At 35.6% G+C, this 17,967-nt stretch overlaps 1 protein-coding gene and 1 long non-coding RNA gene across 2 annotated transcripts in view; one reads left to right on the forward strand and one right to left on the reverse strand.

Annotated features, from left to right (window-relative positions):
• The window catches only part of LOC138713922 (dipeptidase 1-like), a 97,272-nt gene extending 88,961 nt beyond the window's left edge, over positions 1-8,311 (forward strand). The window contains exons 11-12 of the mRNA XM_069846460.1: positions 2,839-2,989; positions 8,012-8,311. Of these exons, the coding sequence (XP_069702561.1) occupies positions 2,839-2,989; positions 8,012-8,158 (298 nt within the window). The 3' untranslated portion in view covers positions 8,159-8,311. The remainder of the gene's footprint in view (positions 1-2,838; positions 2,990-8,011) is intronic.
• LOC138713923 (uncharacterized) overlaps positions 3,004-17,967 on the reverse strand; it is a 130,234-nt gene continuing 115,270 nt past the window's right edge. Inside the window, exon 4 of the long non-coding RNA XR_011336011.1 lies at positions 3,004-3,163. This is a non-coding gene — a long non-coding RNA (uncharacterized lncRNA). The remainder of the gene's footprint in view (positions 3,164-17,967) is intronic.

The following is a 17,967-nucleotide window of genomic DNA, read 5'->3' on the forward strand; positions in this document are numbered from 1 at the left end:
GCCACTAAAAGAAGTGAGTGACGCTTTAGAAGTCATTAGAATTATGAACATGTTCTGTGAAGCTAGGGAAGGGAGCAGTGAAATTGCAACTGAAATTATGAACATAGAACGTAATTTAGCCCTAGGAAGTGTGCATTGGGCAAGTAGAAGACAACAGAGTAAAATGACTGATTACTTCACTCCTAAGTAAAGTAGTTTGGTGAGTACTGAACAAACTGTTTTAATACAGAATACTGTATTTATAATTGTAGGCCTACGTGTATTTTATTATGTTCATTGTAGGCTTAAAAGTGAATACATAAATCTAAAATAAGTCTAATTAAGTTTGTTATTTTCCATTTTCCACCTCACTAGATTGATAATATGAATCTCGGTTACTACGACACTCGTTTATAACAACATAATTTTTAAGGTCCCTTGGATGTCGTTATAACCAAGTTCTACTGTACTTGTTCGTTTTTTGTTGTTTCGAAATTACTGCAATATTCTTTTTCTTCAAATGCTATATTGAAATCATTTTAATAAATTATGCTTTACAAACCACTACTTTGTCAAGTATAACTGAGTAAGCCTAAAATTTCATGTAGTACAATTGTCAAAGTTAGACACTGGCAATAACTGTGTTTTTTTTCCTTCTTCTAAGTGTGTTTATGATGTCCAAATGGCTATTTAATCCAACCTTAGAAGCGCAGAATAGATTATTGTACACCCCTCCAGCTAAGAAAGGATAAGAGCAACGCTTGAATGATGCAGTCTGCACAGACCGGCGATCCGCGCACATAACTGCACATTCAGAGTCTGATTTCTGGCATGCCTGGTTTATGTCCTTATCCGTTACATTACCTGTGTGCGGCGTAGTATATACCCAATGTGCCTTTAACTTCAGTAGAATACGGAGACTATTATAACCATACCCATTGTATCGTAGTTTGAATTTTTTCTCTTATTTTTGCATAATGTAAAATCCTTTATGCTAAACATTTCTTTTGCCGTAAATGATGATTATATGATCAATTCTGTTGTTCATTAGATGCATTAAAATGTGCAATCTTTGTGGAAGGTAATGCTCGCCAAAAATGTGTTTCAGTCCTCACCCGTTTAAAATCAAACTATCTTTAAAAAAACTGGCTAGCATACCAAGTAGTAATGCTCATAACCAGGCTTCGAGACTTCGGACCCGATAGAGCATTTCAGTGGGAAATCCGCATAACGGCGTACTGAGTATAGCGTACAGTGGGTGGGGGTACTGTAGAATGAATGCCAACAAATACGCAAAGGAAAACGCTCTGGATTTGAAGGTTCTGACGAATAATTTGGTTTTCATACAAACTGTGTCTGAAACTATTACATGGTTAGAAAAGTCAGAGCAAGAGATGCCGGAAGCCCTCAAATTAATTTAGAAAATGACACAGAGAATTAATGAGACATCAAGTACACCGGTTACTGAACGTGTAAAACAGAAGTGGAAATCAATTTTATGTAAAAATAACGGATATGGAACATTGTGTAACATAAACAGCAAATTAGTGGACATAGAGTCACCCGAGAATAAGGGACTGTCTCTTAGCGACTGCAATGATGTTGGTTTTTTCGTTTTGCTCCTATCACGTCATGCGACGTAGAGCGCAGCTTTCTACAGTACAAACTTTGGCAGATAACCGAAAAAGATTTACGTTTGAGACACTGAGAATGTATCTTGTAGTACATTGCAATTCGGTACTGTAACTGCGTTTCCTAAAGACGACCAATAGGATAAATGAAACAATTAAAATTGCTACATGCTTTTTTCCACAATTAAACACAATGCTTATAAAAGACAAGAGAATAAATGTTTTTCATATTCTCTTGACATTGTCATTGTGTAATGTATATTTACTTTCAGAATGTACATATGTGTGTGTTTTCCCATACTACCGTACTCCACTCTAAATAGCAACATTGTTACCTCAACACATCTCTATCTACCTGCAGCGAGTCAACAACCTATAGTGCATGCACAGTAAACTTATTGTATCGGGTCCAAAGCCTCGAAGCCTGGTCATAACAATAATTGTACAGATGTTCCAAACAGCAGCACGACACATCTAATCAAATCAGAACCGCTAACTGCAATAGATTTCAACTATTACGCGAGGCAAAATCTATCTCAAAATATTCTTAATTTAAGCCTAGCTACCGAAGTGTAAAATAAAGTCGTTTTCTAGTAAATGAACTGAATAATTTGATAATCTTCTGTGTAGAATTTCGTCGATTCCCTAGTCTCCCGTATTTTCTTCAAAAGACAGAGGAGACGGCCTCCAGATATGGAGGGTAGCTGTGAATATATTGAATAAGCAGTCGCGGACAGCCGATGAGGGGTGGTCCTCCAGCTTGGGGGTTGGGCGCAGGACTAACAACCCATCACCGTAAAAAAACAGCTTGTTACGAATCCTTCAAATAAGCCTCGGAATGGGACTGATTCTCTGGCACGACTACAACAACCAGAAATGCATATAGAGTGTTAGTTGGGAGGCCAGAGAGAAAAAGACCTTTAGGGAGGCCGAGACGTAGATGGGAAGATAATATTCAAATGGATTTGAGGGAGGTGGGACATGTTGATAGAGAATGGATTAATCTTGCTCAGGATAGGGACCAATGGCGGGCTTATGTGAGGGCGGCAATGAACCTCCGGGTTCCTTAAAAGCCAGTAAGTAAGTAAGATGTTGCCAACCCCAAGCAGTCTACGCCGGACATGCAATCATGTCTGGTGCTCGTTTCCGGCCGGGAGCCAAGCTGAACGCTCTGAGGCTAGAGAATTAAGCAACACATTTCTGAAGACTTTTGTTCGTTGTCCTGCAGGGTGCCAGTCGGTCTGGAGGACGTGTCCAAGTTCCCGAACCTGTTCGACCGCCTGGCAGACCGCCGTCCTGGAGAGCCCGAGTGGACTGTCGAGGATCTGCAGAAACTCGCAGGTCTGAACCTTCTGAGGGTTCTGGAAGGCATTGAAAAGGTTAGTGAACGTTCGTTCTCACCTTTCTCACATCTGCAGATAATGAGTGCGTGGCTGGTCTTCCTTCGAGGCGGTCCGGGTTCAATCCCCGTTGATCCATGATGAAATTTGTGGTGGACAAGCAGACGTCATGCAGAATATTTCTCGTTGTACTTCCATCATTCCACCAACACTCTGCAATGATAAAATTAGGCTGGGGTCAATTCTTGGGGTAGCATGAATGTCTCCGATGTTGACATGTGGTTTAAAATCTTACAACTCTGCAGCTTATAGGATGGGACCTGGCTCCATAGGGCTGAGGCAGGATGGCCTGCCTGTCAGCATCAGATTCATGAACACCACCTAAGGTACTTGTTGGATTGGAACAATCATCACATATACAGAGTGAACCTAAGTAATGTCATTAATTTCAGGGGGTTATGCTTTGAGATATCTGAAATGAAAAAGTGTAATACAGTTTTGCTCGTTTTTGCTTCCTTTCTGAGATAAAAATTGTTTTATATGAAACATTTTATAGCGTGTTTTAGGAAAGCCATTGCTTGAATTCTCAATATGCTCAGTCAATTTAAGAGAGCAGTGTATTATGATAATAAATGATTGAAAGGACAAAACTAAAATTATTTTAATCATGTATTATCATTGTATTATCATAATACAAAGTATATGATTATGTCTCGTGACTAGAATATTGTACGAAATGGAAATATAAAAGTTGGAAATTTATCCTTTGAAGAGGTGGAGAAGTTCAAATATCTTGGAGCAACAGTAACAAATATAAATGACACTCGGGAGGAAATTAAACACAGAATAAATATGGGAAATGCCTGTTATTATTCGGTCGAGAAGCTTTTATCATCCAGTCTGCTGTCAAAAAATGTGAAAGTTAGACTTTATAAAACAGTTATATTACCGGTTGTTCTGTATGGTTGTGAAACTTGGACTCTCACTTTGAGAGAGGAACATAGGTTAAGGGTGTTTGAGAATAAGGTGCTTAGGAAAATATCTGGGGCTAAGAGGGATGAAGTTACAGGAGAATGGAGAAAGTTACACAACACGGAACTGCACGCATTGTATTCTTCACCTGACATAATTAGGAACATTAAATCCAGACGTTTGAGATGGGCAGGGCATGTAGCACGTATGGGCGAATCCAGAAATGCATATAGAGTGTTAGTTGAGAAGCGGGAGGGAAAAATACCTTTAGAGAGGCCGAGACGTAGATGGGAGGATAATATTAAAATGGATTTGAGGGAGGTGGGATATGATTATAGAGAATGGATTAATCTTGCTCAGGATAGGGACCAATGGCGGGCTTATGTGAGGGCGGCAATGAACCTCCGGGTTCCTTAAAAGTAAGTAAGTAAGTATTATTATGACACACTGCTCTCTTAAATTGACTGATGATATTGGGAATTAAATCAATACCCTTCCCAAAACACGCTATGAAATGTTACACATAAAACAGTTTTCATCTCGAAAAGGAAGTAAAAACGAGCAAAATTGTATTAAACATTTTTGTTTGAAATATCTCAAAGAACAACCCCTTGAAATTAATGACAGTACTTACGATTCACCCCGTATAGGGCGCACAGTGGACCAATGTGAACCCAAGAGTAGCACCCATCCGGGACCGGCGTATATCAGTTGCGTTCGAAGAGATTAAAAATTCATCATTTGCGCGCAAACCTGTTAATAGTACAACACATCAGTTGCGCGCGGACTTTTTAGTTGTCAAACAAAACAACGAACACGTACCAGAATGTAGGGGAGACTGTTGTACCTTTAAACACTTTTCACATTTTATTTTTTTTATTTTTGGGAAATGAAATTTTTTAAATGAAAAAACGCTTGAAATAATTATTGAAGATTCCTTTACAACTTCCTGTATGTATTTTCCTGTGTTACAGATCTATTAAGGATAGGAAAAATAAAATGTAATATGTTCAAAAGTACAACAGGATCATGTACCTTAGAACATACCCTCTTGTAAGTTGGAACACATGGAATATAGGTGGGAATATAGTTGTAAGAGCTGGCAATCATACTTAAAATGTATTTGCCATCATAAACCAGAGCAGGCTTCTCTGATTGAGATTTTATTTCCTGGAGGAGCAATAACTGCTCCAACAGCTTTCTTCAAGACATCCGGATCAATTGGGGGCCTCTTAACTCCAGACTTACTTCGTGACATGACCTTAAAATAAAAGAAAAACAAAAACCAATAGTATCGTGTAATTTGGAACATGTTCCATGGTACAAGATGTTTTGTGTTCAAAGGTACAACAGGGTGCACGTTTAAACAAATATGGCTCCGAAAACTAGAGAGTCATGGAAATTAAAATATGTTATTGCTCATCAGATGATAGGGAACACACCGTACTTGAAAGATATTAACAAATGCAATCTGGTTTTGTGTTAGAAAACACACATCAATGAACGAAATGTTTACTTTTGGTACTAAAAAAAACTTCTTTTGTCTGCGGAACTCACACTTTGCAGTAAATCAAACTGAAACTACGACCAGAGCTACTTAGCGGCTTTCTCTACAATCTACTTCAGTTTGAGTCCTCTAGGTAGCAGCAAAAGTTAAAAAAAAAATGTTCAAAGGTACAACAGTCTCCCCTAGTCCACATATTTACGATTTTGTTAACACTAGTACTTCTTCAAACACAATCGAGTGTATTAAAATGATAACAAAGGTAACATTTCTAGAGTCAGTCCTGTACACAAAAAACACAAACTATACCTTGTAGACCACAATTCTCAATATGAACACGGGAATGTCAGTACACTACGTTTTCTCAACAGCATCTGTTATTTTTATAAGAAAAAAAAACTTTTTTTAATTAGTAATAATATTCATGTTGTATGTACAAATATTTTAAATTTCTTGACAATAATTTCACCAAGTTACTGCTACAGCATGGTAAGAAGTATTTTACCATACCTGTCGACAGCATCAGCTGCACAGAGAATCTTAAGTCTCTGTAAAATGGGAAGGGAAATGCTGCGCGCTACTGATGTATAACTGACCGTCACAGCGCGCGTAACTGATGCATTCATACCAGGTAAAAACTTATTTTGCGCGCAACTGACTGATTTATTTAATTCACCAAGTGACATTACAGCATATTATGGCACCGTCATAATTAAAAAAAAAAAGAACATGACCACACAATATCATAATATTAAATTCACATTATAAAGTTTGGATTTTACCTTCCCTTTGATAAATTGTTAATTCTAATAGAAAGAGTATTGAATAAGTTTACAGACATAATATTTAAAACTGTTCTCCGAAATAGAACATTTAAATTCATCCAAATATGTATTAGAATTCCTAGTAGTAAAATGACCATGAATGTCATGGGACTTTTTAAGATCATCCCTAACATACAGAGGGCAAGCCACAACATAAATAGATGGCAAGATAAGAATACCTGCTTTAATAAAAAGCTGTTTACAACGCTCTCTATGATAAGCTCTACACACATGAACTTCCTGGGGCTTTGCCCTCGAAAAGTCAGCCAATACCTTGGCTTTTTTATGCCGTTTTCAGTTGATAAAGCGTAGTAAAATATGCCGTTTTCCCAAGAAATGATCCTGGGGCGCGGTGATCATATGACCAGACATTTCGCCTACTTGTGAATATTTGATATCGGTTAATAATTTGAACACTTCCTTTGAACAACAAATATAATCTGATTACTTATGAACGCTTTAACTAAAGATGATGAATGAATAATTATTAATAATTTGAGCTCTTTTATAAAAATTTAATATCACATAATTTACAATTAATTCGCTCCCGAAAAAGCCAAAGCATGTTTGGGAGAGATCTTGGAGAAGGCAAAAGTTAAAATATATATCGACAGTGTTTTGTAAGAAGGCCGTTACCAACAATTTTGTAGTTTTACATTAATAAATGGTTATAAATAATTCCTCCGACTCATTTCCTTTATGTATGAAAAACTGAGGCTTATAAAATTACTGTAAATATTGATATTAAGAAAATAGGTAATAGTAATATGCGTTACAAGAGCGGTATGTTGACGTTTTCATGTTCGAGGAAAAGATTGAAAAAGCGAAACGTAGTTGAGCTTTTTTAATTTCCGAGAACATGAAAACAAACATACCGCTCGTGTATCGTACATTATTTTGTGCGAAGAGCGTTTATTACATACCTGAAAGAGGAATTTCTAATTAGTTGCAACGAAATCTCCATCCTGGTTTCTGTTCAATGGCGGCAACTTTGGAAAACAAATATATCTATCTCCAACATTGTTGCTATAAAATGTTTTCTGTGTTTACTATATTCCAGCAGGCCGTGATATACGTCTGTCTTTTTTGCCCCCGTCTATAAATGCGAACTTAAAACAAACGGTAAGATTATGTAATTATTTATTTTTCATTTTAATATTTTAACAATATTATTTATATAACATATTGCAGTAATAACATCGGCATCTGGAGTCTTGATTTTTTCACGGCTTCCTTAATGTTACTTGCATTACAAATGCAGTAACGTTTGTGGTGTTGTAGAGTTTACTTAATTTTTGCAAATATTTAAAAACAATAATTAACATTGCAATTTAGGTGAAATTGCAGTGGTAAGTTTCCAATTTATAATTGTTACTATGTTAAACGTCTCTAAAAATAATATGTTAAAAGCCTAAAGCAGTTAAATGAATATGGCGCTTAAGCGGTAAGAAGAGGGAAATTGTTATGTGTGTTACGTTGGGAATACTGAATGTGGTATTTCACACTTACCGCATATTGGCTCTGTGCGGAAAGCAAGCAAATACGCACGATCTCGCACAAAGTATTTTATAGAATAAATTTTTAAACATTTTTTAGGTCTTCTGATTTTGTTGATAGCACCCTTTTTACAAAACATCATCGATATTAAGATAAGCTGCATTACAAAATGAAATATGCTACGGGCCATTTTAGTGGTAGATAATTTATATCACTCCAGTGCATCGTCGGTAACCTAGCAACTGAGTTTGTGGTTTCTTTCAGGTTCGAGACCAGATGGCGGCGCAAGGAATTGCCCCAAATGAAGACCTCATTCCAGGGACAGACCTCGGAAACAACACCCAGTGTCTGAGCGACAACCACTCCTACTTATCGTACATGCGATCGTATACTCCTGCTCTTTGCTATTGATCTCCAATAGACGAACGTCAGTGCTTTACAAGTGCGAATCATTCTGGTTTCAACACACATTCTGTACTATCGACAGTCATTGCATTCTTATATTATAAGTGTACTAATTTTAAGTATGAATAAAATTTTTAAACGCAATAAACTTTTTCTACTCCCACACTAAAATTTACTTACGAGTCGTATACATAAACGAGACTTCGGAAAATCTTCATCCACAGCCTTGTTTATGAATACGACCCTTATTTCCTGTGTGTTATCTTTGTTCTGAGGCTCACTTCATTTGTTTATAAACGCTAGATGTAGGCTAATTGAAATGGAACCATGCCCAATTGAATTTATTTGAATAAGACTACTTTGAGAATAATAATAACTGAATAAATAAATAATAAAGAGAAGACAACAATTATTATATTACCATTAAATATGATGTTTAAGTTGCTAACTTTAAAATACTCTGTGATTTGTGTGGAATGCATAGCATAATTGTGGGAATTTGTGCCCTTATCGGATGTTGAGACGCCATTGTTAAACTTCCTGCGCTATGGATTTTTAAATCACTCGACCCCTTTTATCGGTTTACGGTAACTTCATTTTTTTACTTCATTGCCAGACAAAAATGGATATAACTTCTGAACTATTAAAGATACATGCATGAAATTTAGAACACACATTCTTTAGACTATTAGGAAAATTTTCTCTGTAACAGAATTTTGTTAATTGATTTCATTTTAAAATTACGTCCGTTTGTTTGCAAGAAAGGAATTCAGAAAAGTGTTATTAAATTTTAATTATTTTACAAACGTAGGGTCTCATATCAAAATCCTGTTACTGACAGTTTGTAGAGCATGCTTTTGCAAGTACATTGCAAAAACGGGTGAATCTATCTTTAAAAATGGTTTTGGTATATCGGTTTTAGTAAAATCCTGCATTGGGTATATTTTTTTCAAATCTGGGCCCCCAAATAATTTTTTTTTTCAAAATATGTATTTTTGGTTGAGTTGCTACAGCTATGAGCTCTCTACATACAAAAAATTAATATTTTACACCAAATAGGAAAAAAGTTTTAAAAAATACCATCCTCTCCCCTTAAATTGACCATATTTTCAGTGGTCAATGTGATTTGCTCCATAGTTCAGTAAAAAGCCCACAGACTGCAGTATTCTTCTCGACTACATCACAGAATTAATAGTGTGTGTTTAAGTTTAACCTTGAATATCTCAAAATCTTTGGAAAAGGAGTTAATCATGTTGACTTCTGAACGCCTCATTTTGCGTTCCTTTTAAATTTAATGCTATATTTCTGATTATTTTGACAATATTTTAGTAGAGCTCTTTGATCATCCTTGGATAGATATTCAACAAATTGTTGATATGTCATCTTAAAATTCAATATAATGCATACAACTCGAGAGATATTACCTATGATAATTAGATTGCAAATAGTTACTTGGAATAATGTGATGGCGAACAAAATAAATGACACAACTTTACATAGATAGAGATTTTACTCTATTAGTAACTGTGTAAAGTAAATAATAGCATTCGTACAAGCCTTTTATTTTGGGTTTGTATTTACAACTATTTTCTTTGAAGTGTGAATGCACTTTTCATTATTAATAATTGCATGCGTAAAAGTTCACTCGTAAAATGAGAAATTCTTGTTTACATTGTTGTCTCAGTAGGTAATGATAGCGAAGAAAAAGCTTTTAAAACAAAACCACAAAAATAAACCGTAAGTACTACTGAATTGATTACATAATTATTAAATTACACCATTTAATTCATTACCAGTACTTAAATACTAGCATTCACGAGTATTATAGAAAGTTTTGTAATGTGAAATCGTGTGCATTCATATTGTTTTGTAGCCATCAGTGAGGTTATGTACTTCTTTGAAACGCAAATATTTAACATTTCTATAGTAACTGTAAGTTTCATTATTTCATACCTATATAACCTGAATGCAAAGCTCATGTTGTGTGGTCTAGTTAAAGAATAAAATGTTTCTTATTCTGCATACTTCGAGGAAATGATAGATTTGTTAAGAATGCGACATTTCTTACGAAGACTACCTTCCTCACCTTCTACAAAGCCTAACATGGTCTGTTAACCTTCCCGTCTATAGCTTGTAAGTCCTACAGATTCCCATCAAAAGGCTTTGTACTGTTGTAATTTGTTTTGGTAGTGTACATTAGTGTGCATATATAAAATCAGTTCAATCAATATTATTTGATATATTCATAGTTAAGTGTGCGCATCTTTTCTTATCTCTAGAAGTAGCCTGCTATTTTTTCCATGAACATCTCTGCTGATGTTAGCTCTCTCTCACATTGCTTTAGAAATTTCCAGGTTCTGCTATCGTGTACCAAAGAACAGATAGTGTTTCTACAATTCTTAGAAAAGCTTCAATGTAGTGCGCCTCTGAAATAATGAGCACGGCTTGAAGATAATGTATTATACTAGTTATGGAAGTAAATCATAATAATTTACTATTTGATACATACCAGTAGGCTACGTAGTTGTTAATCCTATAGATGTATTTTAGTTTCTAGATTATGCTGGTAATGTATATCTAAAGTGACTGATATAATTATCAGAGAAAACAATTACAAAAATTACATGATCAAATAGAGGATTTGGAATTGAACGGGTTACATCAGCTGCTTGTCTATGCGGATGACGTGAATATGTTAGGAGAAAATCCACAAACGATTAGGGAAAACACGGGAATTTTACTGGAAGCAGGTAAAGAAATAAGTTTGGAAGTAAATCCCGAAAAGACAAAGTATATGATTATGTCTCGTGACGAGAATATTGTACGAAATGGAAATATAAGAATTGGAGATTTATCTTTTGAAGAGGTGGAGAAGTTGAAATATCTGGGAGCAACAGTAACAAATATAAATGACACTCGGGAGGAAATTAAACGCAGAATAAATATGGGAAATGCCTGTTATTATTCGGTTGAGAAACTTTTATCATGCAGTCTGCTGTCGAAAAATCTGAAAGTTAGAATTTATAAAACAGTTATATTACCGGTTGTTCTGTATGGTTGTGAAACGTGGACTCTCACTTTGAGAGAGGAACAGAGATTAAGGGTGTTTGAGAATAAGGTGCTTAGGAAAATATTTGGGGCTAAGAGGGGTGAAGTTACAGGAGAATGGAGAAAGTTACACAACACAGAACTGCACGCATTGTATTCTTCACCTGTCATAATTAGGAATATTAAATCCAGACGTTTGAGATGGGCAGGGCATGTAGCACGTATGGACGAATCCAGAAATGCATATAGAGTGTTAGTTGGGAGGCCGGAGGGAAAAATACCTTTAGGGAGGCCGAGACGTAGATGGGAAGATAATATTAAAATGGATTTGAGGGAGGTGGGATATGATGATAGAGACTGGATTAATCTTGCTCAGGATAGGGACCGATGGCGGGCTTATGTGAGGGCGGCAATGAACCTCCGGGTTCCTTAAAAGCCAGTAAGTAAGTAAGTAAGAAGAAAATAGTTCTACGTAACGATAGAATTATTCGAGTGATGTTAATTCTGTAAAGGAGGGACTTTTTGCGTCCCGTCTCGAATCGAAGCGGGACTCGGGACTTTTATATGACAATCTGGACATGTTCCGCCAAATCGGGACATCTGGCAACCTTGGTCATGACCCGTTCCGGCCGCAGTTAGTCGTCCTGCCATGTATGTACTGCATGTGGCTGTTTTCTTTTAAAAATATAATTTGTTTCTTCATTTGTCTGTCCACATTTTGCATTTCTACAGAGAAGCAGGTATTGCCCACGTATCAGTCAATCTTCTTAATGTATCCAGCTGTTTGCCGACAACATAAAGTCCACTAAAGTCCACTGTAGTCTATTCAGTTGTTGTTTTTCACGAGAAGTGAGGGGTATTTTGATCGGTGTTCATTATAGATGCCTGTTGCTATTGCCCATGTATTACCTATTATATTCTATCAGTCTTACTAATAAACCGTGTATAGTTTTTATACGAGACTTATGCAGAGTTGAGACAGAGAACGTTACTAATAAACCTTGAATAAGCTATGGACGTATAAACAGCCTGTAACTATACAATGGGAATTGCTTTGCAGTAGTTATATACACGAAACCCCTTGTTTAAGCGTTGTATATAGAGAAAAAATGGCCGCCCCTCTAACAGCTGTTCGTATCGACTGTCATTATATGATGACGGTTGCCTAGTAACCAAAGAAGAACAAACCAAAGATCATAGAATTATTAGAATAATATTGCTGTATCTTGAACTCTTTGACCAAAATGTAGTGTGGTAATCGATTAGAGCTAGTTGTACTATCGATATTTAACACGCCACACTAGAGCGCTCTACCGGATCCAGTAAACTATGACGTAGCTGTGTAACAGTTATACTGTTATACACGACGTATGTAGTGATTATTAGTAAGGAATTTACACACGACTTATAAACGAGCTATTCATTGTATAAGTTATAAGACAGTTAAATGTCTGTATATAGAGTTTTTATTAGTAAGACCGTATAAATATAGATAGATCTCTACATCACGTTCAAGAGGAACAGGAACATGTCCTCTATTTTCATTTTACCGTTCTGTAGGAAAATATACAACAAATTTTGAAGAAGTTACTGCGCACTATTTACATATCTTTGCAAAAAAAAAAAAAAAAAAAGAAATCCAAAGCGCTGTCGTATTATTAGATTCAGGGGCAGTCATATAAGCTACATAAAATTTCACAACAGTCTAGAAAAGGGGCTAAAATTCAGGATTACAGAAAAATGATGTATTACCTTAAAAAAACATTCGTTCGCAGTGAATTCCTTTCCATTCTGATTTAAAGGGAAATGAAATACCAGACTTTGGCTAAAAGGTCACTGAAATTTGACAACTATCTAATAATGGATTCCATTTTGTTTTGTAAAACAACTAATCAAAAGTAAACTCAGATCTGCCTGAAAATAACAAAATTCGGATGGAGCAAACGATAAAACGTGGAAGATTTTATTGACTAACCCCGAGATCAGGGGCGTACGCAAGGGAGGGGGGTTACCGGTTTTAAACCTCCTTTAACTTTTTAAAAAGAAATTACATATAGCCTATTCCAATATATTTTGTTTCCACGGATTTTTCCTGTTATGTAAAGAGTCTTATCCATCATTACAAATATATATATATATAGCATTTTTTAATATGGAAAATTAAACACAAGTTAAAATTTGTTAAAAATTATGTTGCAAAGATTTTATAACGAAATTCATGAATAAGTTCCATTAGAACATAATATTAATAAATATATTGTAACATAATCTATACTTACTTACTTACTGGCTTTTAAGGAACCCGGAGGTTCATTGCCGCCCTCACATAAGCCCGCCATCGGTCCCTATCCTGAGCAAGATTAATCCAGTCTCTATCATCATATCCCACCTCCCTCAAACCCATTTTAATATTATCTTCCCATCTACGTCTCGGCCTCCCCAAAGGTCTTTTTCCCTCCGGCCTCCCAACTAACACTCTATATGGATAACATAATCTATACTAATAATAAATCTGTAGCCGAAAAATTTCTAGTAATTTTCGATTTTCCAAAAATAATTGGCCCTAACATATATAATTAACCTCCCTGAAAACAAAAATCGTTTTTTTGAAATTTTTGTCTGTCTGTCTGTTTGTATGTTTGTTACCTTTTCACGCGATAATGGCTGAACCGATTTATATGAAAATTGGAATATAAATTAAGTTTGTTGTAACTTAGATTTTAGGCTATATGCCATTCAAAATACTTTATTTAAAGGGGGGGTTATAAAGGGGGCTGAATTAAATAAATCGAAATATCTCCCTTATTATTGATTTTCATGAAAAATGTTACATAACAAAAGTTTCTTTAAAACTTATTTCCTGTAATTGTGCCTACGCCATTGCCCACGAAATCTGCTGTTGCGCTGTTGAGGCTGACAACAGGTCAGGATTGTCTGGCAAGCCACTTGCCCAGGACAGTCATTTCCCGTACATCCATCTGTGTAGTGTGTGAGTCAAATGAAGAGATGAACATAGAACACATCGAAAGACATCGGAGTGCGAGACGGCAAATGACTTCATTTCAAGTGCCTATGCATTGGAACAACAACAATTCCAATGTAGCCCAGTGAGTTCTAATCTAATGTATTAGAGGTTTGCAAGCTCATCTTAGTGTGACTTAGACTTGTGATTTAGACTGTTTTTTGTAGCTGATATCTTTCCTGTTTCATGTCATAATGTCATTATTAGGGATCAGCCTTTTATGTGCTAAAAATTTAAATATATTTATTTTTATGTGCTGAAAAGTACGAAAATATTTCCTAAAAAAATATTTTTTTTTAATATGACAAAAATACCTTACTTAGCTTGAAAAAAAATGTTACTAGGTACTCACCAACCACACTTGAATGCTAGTAGTTGGCCGAGAATTGCAGTGAACAGCAAAGGTCATCTCCATCACAAATGCATGCCGATTATCTCTGAATAACGTCAATTTCATCTACAGGCACATCCTCCAATACTTGACCAACTTTACACATTTTTTATATCCACTGTTTTTCCCAAACACATTCTGGAATTTCTCCCTTAGTAATTGTGCTTCTGAACCTGGTAGCGAGTCAAGTTTAATTTCCACGGCACGCACCTCCCTGTTTCAGACAAAAGGTTTTCGGACGTTTCGAGTTTTTATGGTGTCACACAAAAAGCTTAAATTTGCTAATAGGAAAGCCAAATCGTTTTTTTTAAATAACCATCTTTCAGTATATCTTGAAGGATATCGATTGACGAAGCCCGATAACAGGGAATCACAACAAGATATATTGCCTTACTTGATAGACATGAGAGAGAGATTTGTTTAAATTAAATAATGTTCATACCCGAGCTCTTATCTGTTGTGTTTCACAAACAAAGCGCGGAATGAAATCATCTTCAGCAACAATAAACATTCCTAATTTTGTGTTAAAAGATCTCTCCTCCTTGTCCATGTTAATTTATTCTCTAATAATAACACTGATATGCTGCCTAGCAGTTCTGAGAACTTGAGGCGATACTATTACGAAAATGGATCACGGATACACCACACAGCGCTTAGAAACACGAAGCAACCAAGAATTCTTAAAAAAGATAACGTACTTCTGAGTGACATAATTGATTTAGTTTTAAAATATTTAAAAGTTCTTGTAAAAAATTATTTAAGTAAAAAACTCCAAGATTTATGTGTTTATAATAGATTTCCTGAAAATATGTATTTACATAATTTTTTGTGAAAATATGTGTTTTTATGTGAAATAAAATTCGATTTTTAAACTTGAAACTTCATGTTCGGAATTTTTAACTTTGTTAATTGTGTTTTATCACACGCAAAAAGAATATTTACTTACATAGGAATCCGCTCCCTAGTCATTATCATTATTATTATTATTATTATTATTATTATTATTATTATTATTATTATTATTATTATCTTCACTTTCACGCTCAGCAATAATCTTTTCTCTGCCACAGGTGAATGCGTTGAGTCAGGCATGCAGTTCCCCGTCATGGACTGTCACTACCACAACTGCTGTGCGTGTCACGCCGGTCGTGCGAGCGTCGTGTACGCGTGTATCGGTAAGTCCGATTGAAGACTAAATGGATCTTCAAGCTCGATGGGGCTCATTAGCGCTTATTTTTTTGGAAATGAGATCTTGGTGATGATAGGGTTTGGTGACAGAGGTATGCACACTTTTTAACGAAACTCAGTAGAATACACAGAACCGAAATCCAGGGAACATGGACATTACAGAGACATAAAATAGTAATATACGTTACAAGAGCGGTATGTTGACGTTTTCATGGTCGAGGAAAAGATTGAAAAAGCGAAACGTAGTTGAGCTTTTTTAATTTCTGAGAACATGAAAACAAACATACCGCTCGTGTATCGTACATTATTTTGTGCGAAGATCGTTTATTACATATCTGAAAGAGGAATTTCTAATTAGTTGCAATGAAACCTCCATCTTCGTTTCTGTTCAATGACGGCAACTTTTAAAAACTAAAATATCTATCTTCAACATTGTTGCTATAAAATGTTTTCTGTGTTTACTATATTCCAGCAGGCCGTGATATACATCTGTCTTTTTTTTCCCCCAGTCTATAAATGCGAACTTAAAACAAACGGTAAGGTTATGTAATGATTTATTTTTCATTTTAATATTTTAACAATATTATTTATATAACATATTGCAGTAATAACATCGGCATCTGGAATCTTGTTAATTTTTTCACGGCTTCCTTAATGTTACTTGTATCAGGAATGCAATAAGTTTCGTGGAGTAGTAGACTTTACTTAATTTTTGCAAATATTTAAAAACAATAATTAACATTGCAATTTAGGTGAAATTGCAGTGATAAGTTTCCAATTTATAATTATTACTATGTTAAACGTCTCTAAAAATAATATGTTAAAAGCCTAAAGCAGTAAAATGAATATGGCGCTTAAGCGGTAAAAAGAGGGAAATTGTTATGTGTGTTAGGTTGGGAATACTGAATGTGGTATTTCACACTTACCGCGTATTGGTTTTGTGCGGAAAGCAAGCAAATACGCACGATCTCGCACAAAGATCATTTCCTGTTAGCATCTAGTTTCATGTCGATTTCGTCAATAAAACTGTTTTCATAACACAATGACTAACGAAATGCACCAGCAATTAAATCGTTACTATAGTAACCGTAGCATTGTGTTTTTATACAAAACAAATGAATTAATACATAAAAGTAAGCTCTTTGAGATTATTTATTTAAAAAATCTATAGGCTGACATTTATAAATGCTCTCAATGACGCCATAATTCGCACAACAAAGATCGCAAAAACATTAATTTGTTTCTATAAAAGCAGTATCCATTTCTAAATGCAAGGTTTGACATGTCTGAGATTTTTGTTCCAATTCCCCTCACTCAATTTTAACTGTAATTATGCGCTACGGCACTTTTTACATACCCTGTATAAATACTTTACGCCCTCAGTCCCCTATCGAGCGATGATCTACGAGTATCTTCCTGGTGCTAATAATAATTATGGACTATATACATTTGGAAATTAGAGACAACAAGAATTTATAAAAGTTCTCAAAATCCCAAGTCATGCGATCTTTTACAAAAGATCATTTCAAAGATCAATGAACACCTCAATACAAATGAATAACAAATCTTTAAATTCTGTAGCTGAGAATACAGTAATACTTTGTAGCTAGTTAAATAATAATAATAATAATAATAATAATAATAATAATAATAATAATAATAATAAAGGTAAAAAGGTAAAGGTATCCCCGTAACATGCCATGAAGGCACTTAGGGGGCATGGAGGTAGAGCCCCATGCTTTCCATGACCTCGGCACTAGGATGAGGTGGTGAGGTCGGCACCACGCTCTGACCGCCTTTTACCCCCGGGAAAGACCCAGTACTCAATTTTATAGGAGGCTGAGTGAACCTCGGGGCCGTTCTGAAAGTTTGGCAACGAGAAAAAATCCTGTCACGACCTGGGATCGAACCCCGGACCTTCCAGTCCGTAGCCATCTGATCTACCAATAATAATAATAATAATAATAATAATAATAATAATAATAATAATAATAATCCGTGGCGCTACAGCCCGTGAAGGGCCTAGACCGACCAGCCGACTGCTGGCCTCACGCCCACATGCCGAAGCAGAGGTGGACGATCATCCAACCAGAATGGAGGTATCGTGTGGTTAGGACGATGATCCCCCCAGTCGTTATAGCTGGTATTCGCAACCGGATTTCGCTA

This window comes from Periplaneta americana, chromosome 14 (assembly GCF_040183065.1).
Source record: "Periplaneta americana isolate PAMFEO1 chromosome 14, P.americana_PAMFEO1_priV1, whole genome shotgun sequence".
NCBI lineage: Eukaryota > Metazoa > Arthropoda > Insecta > Blattodea > Blattidae > Periplaneta > Periplaneta americana.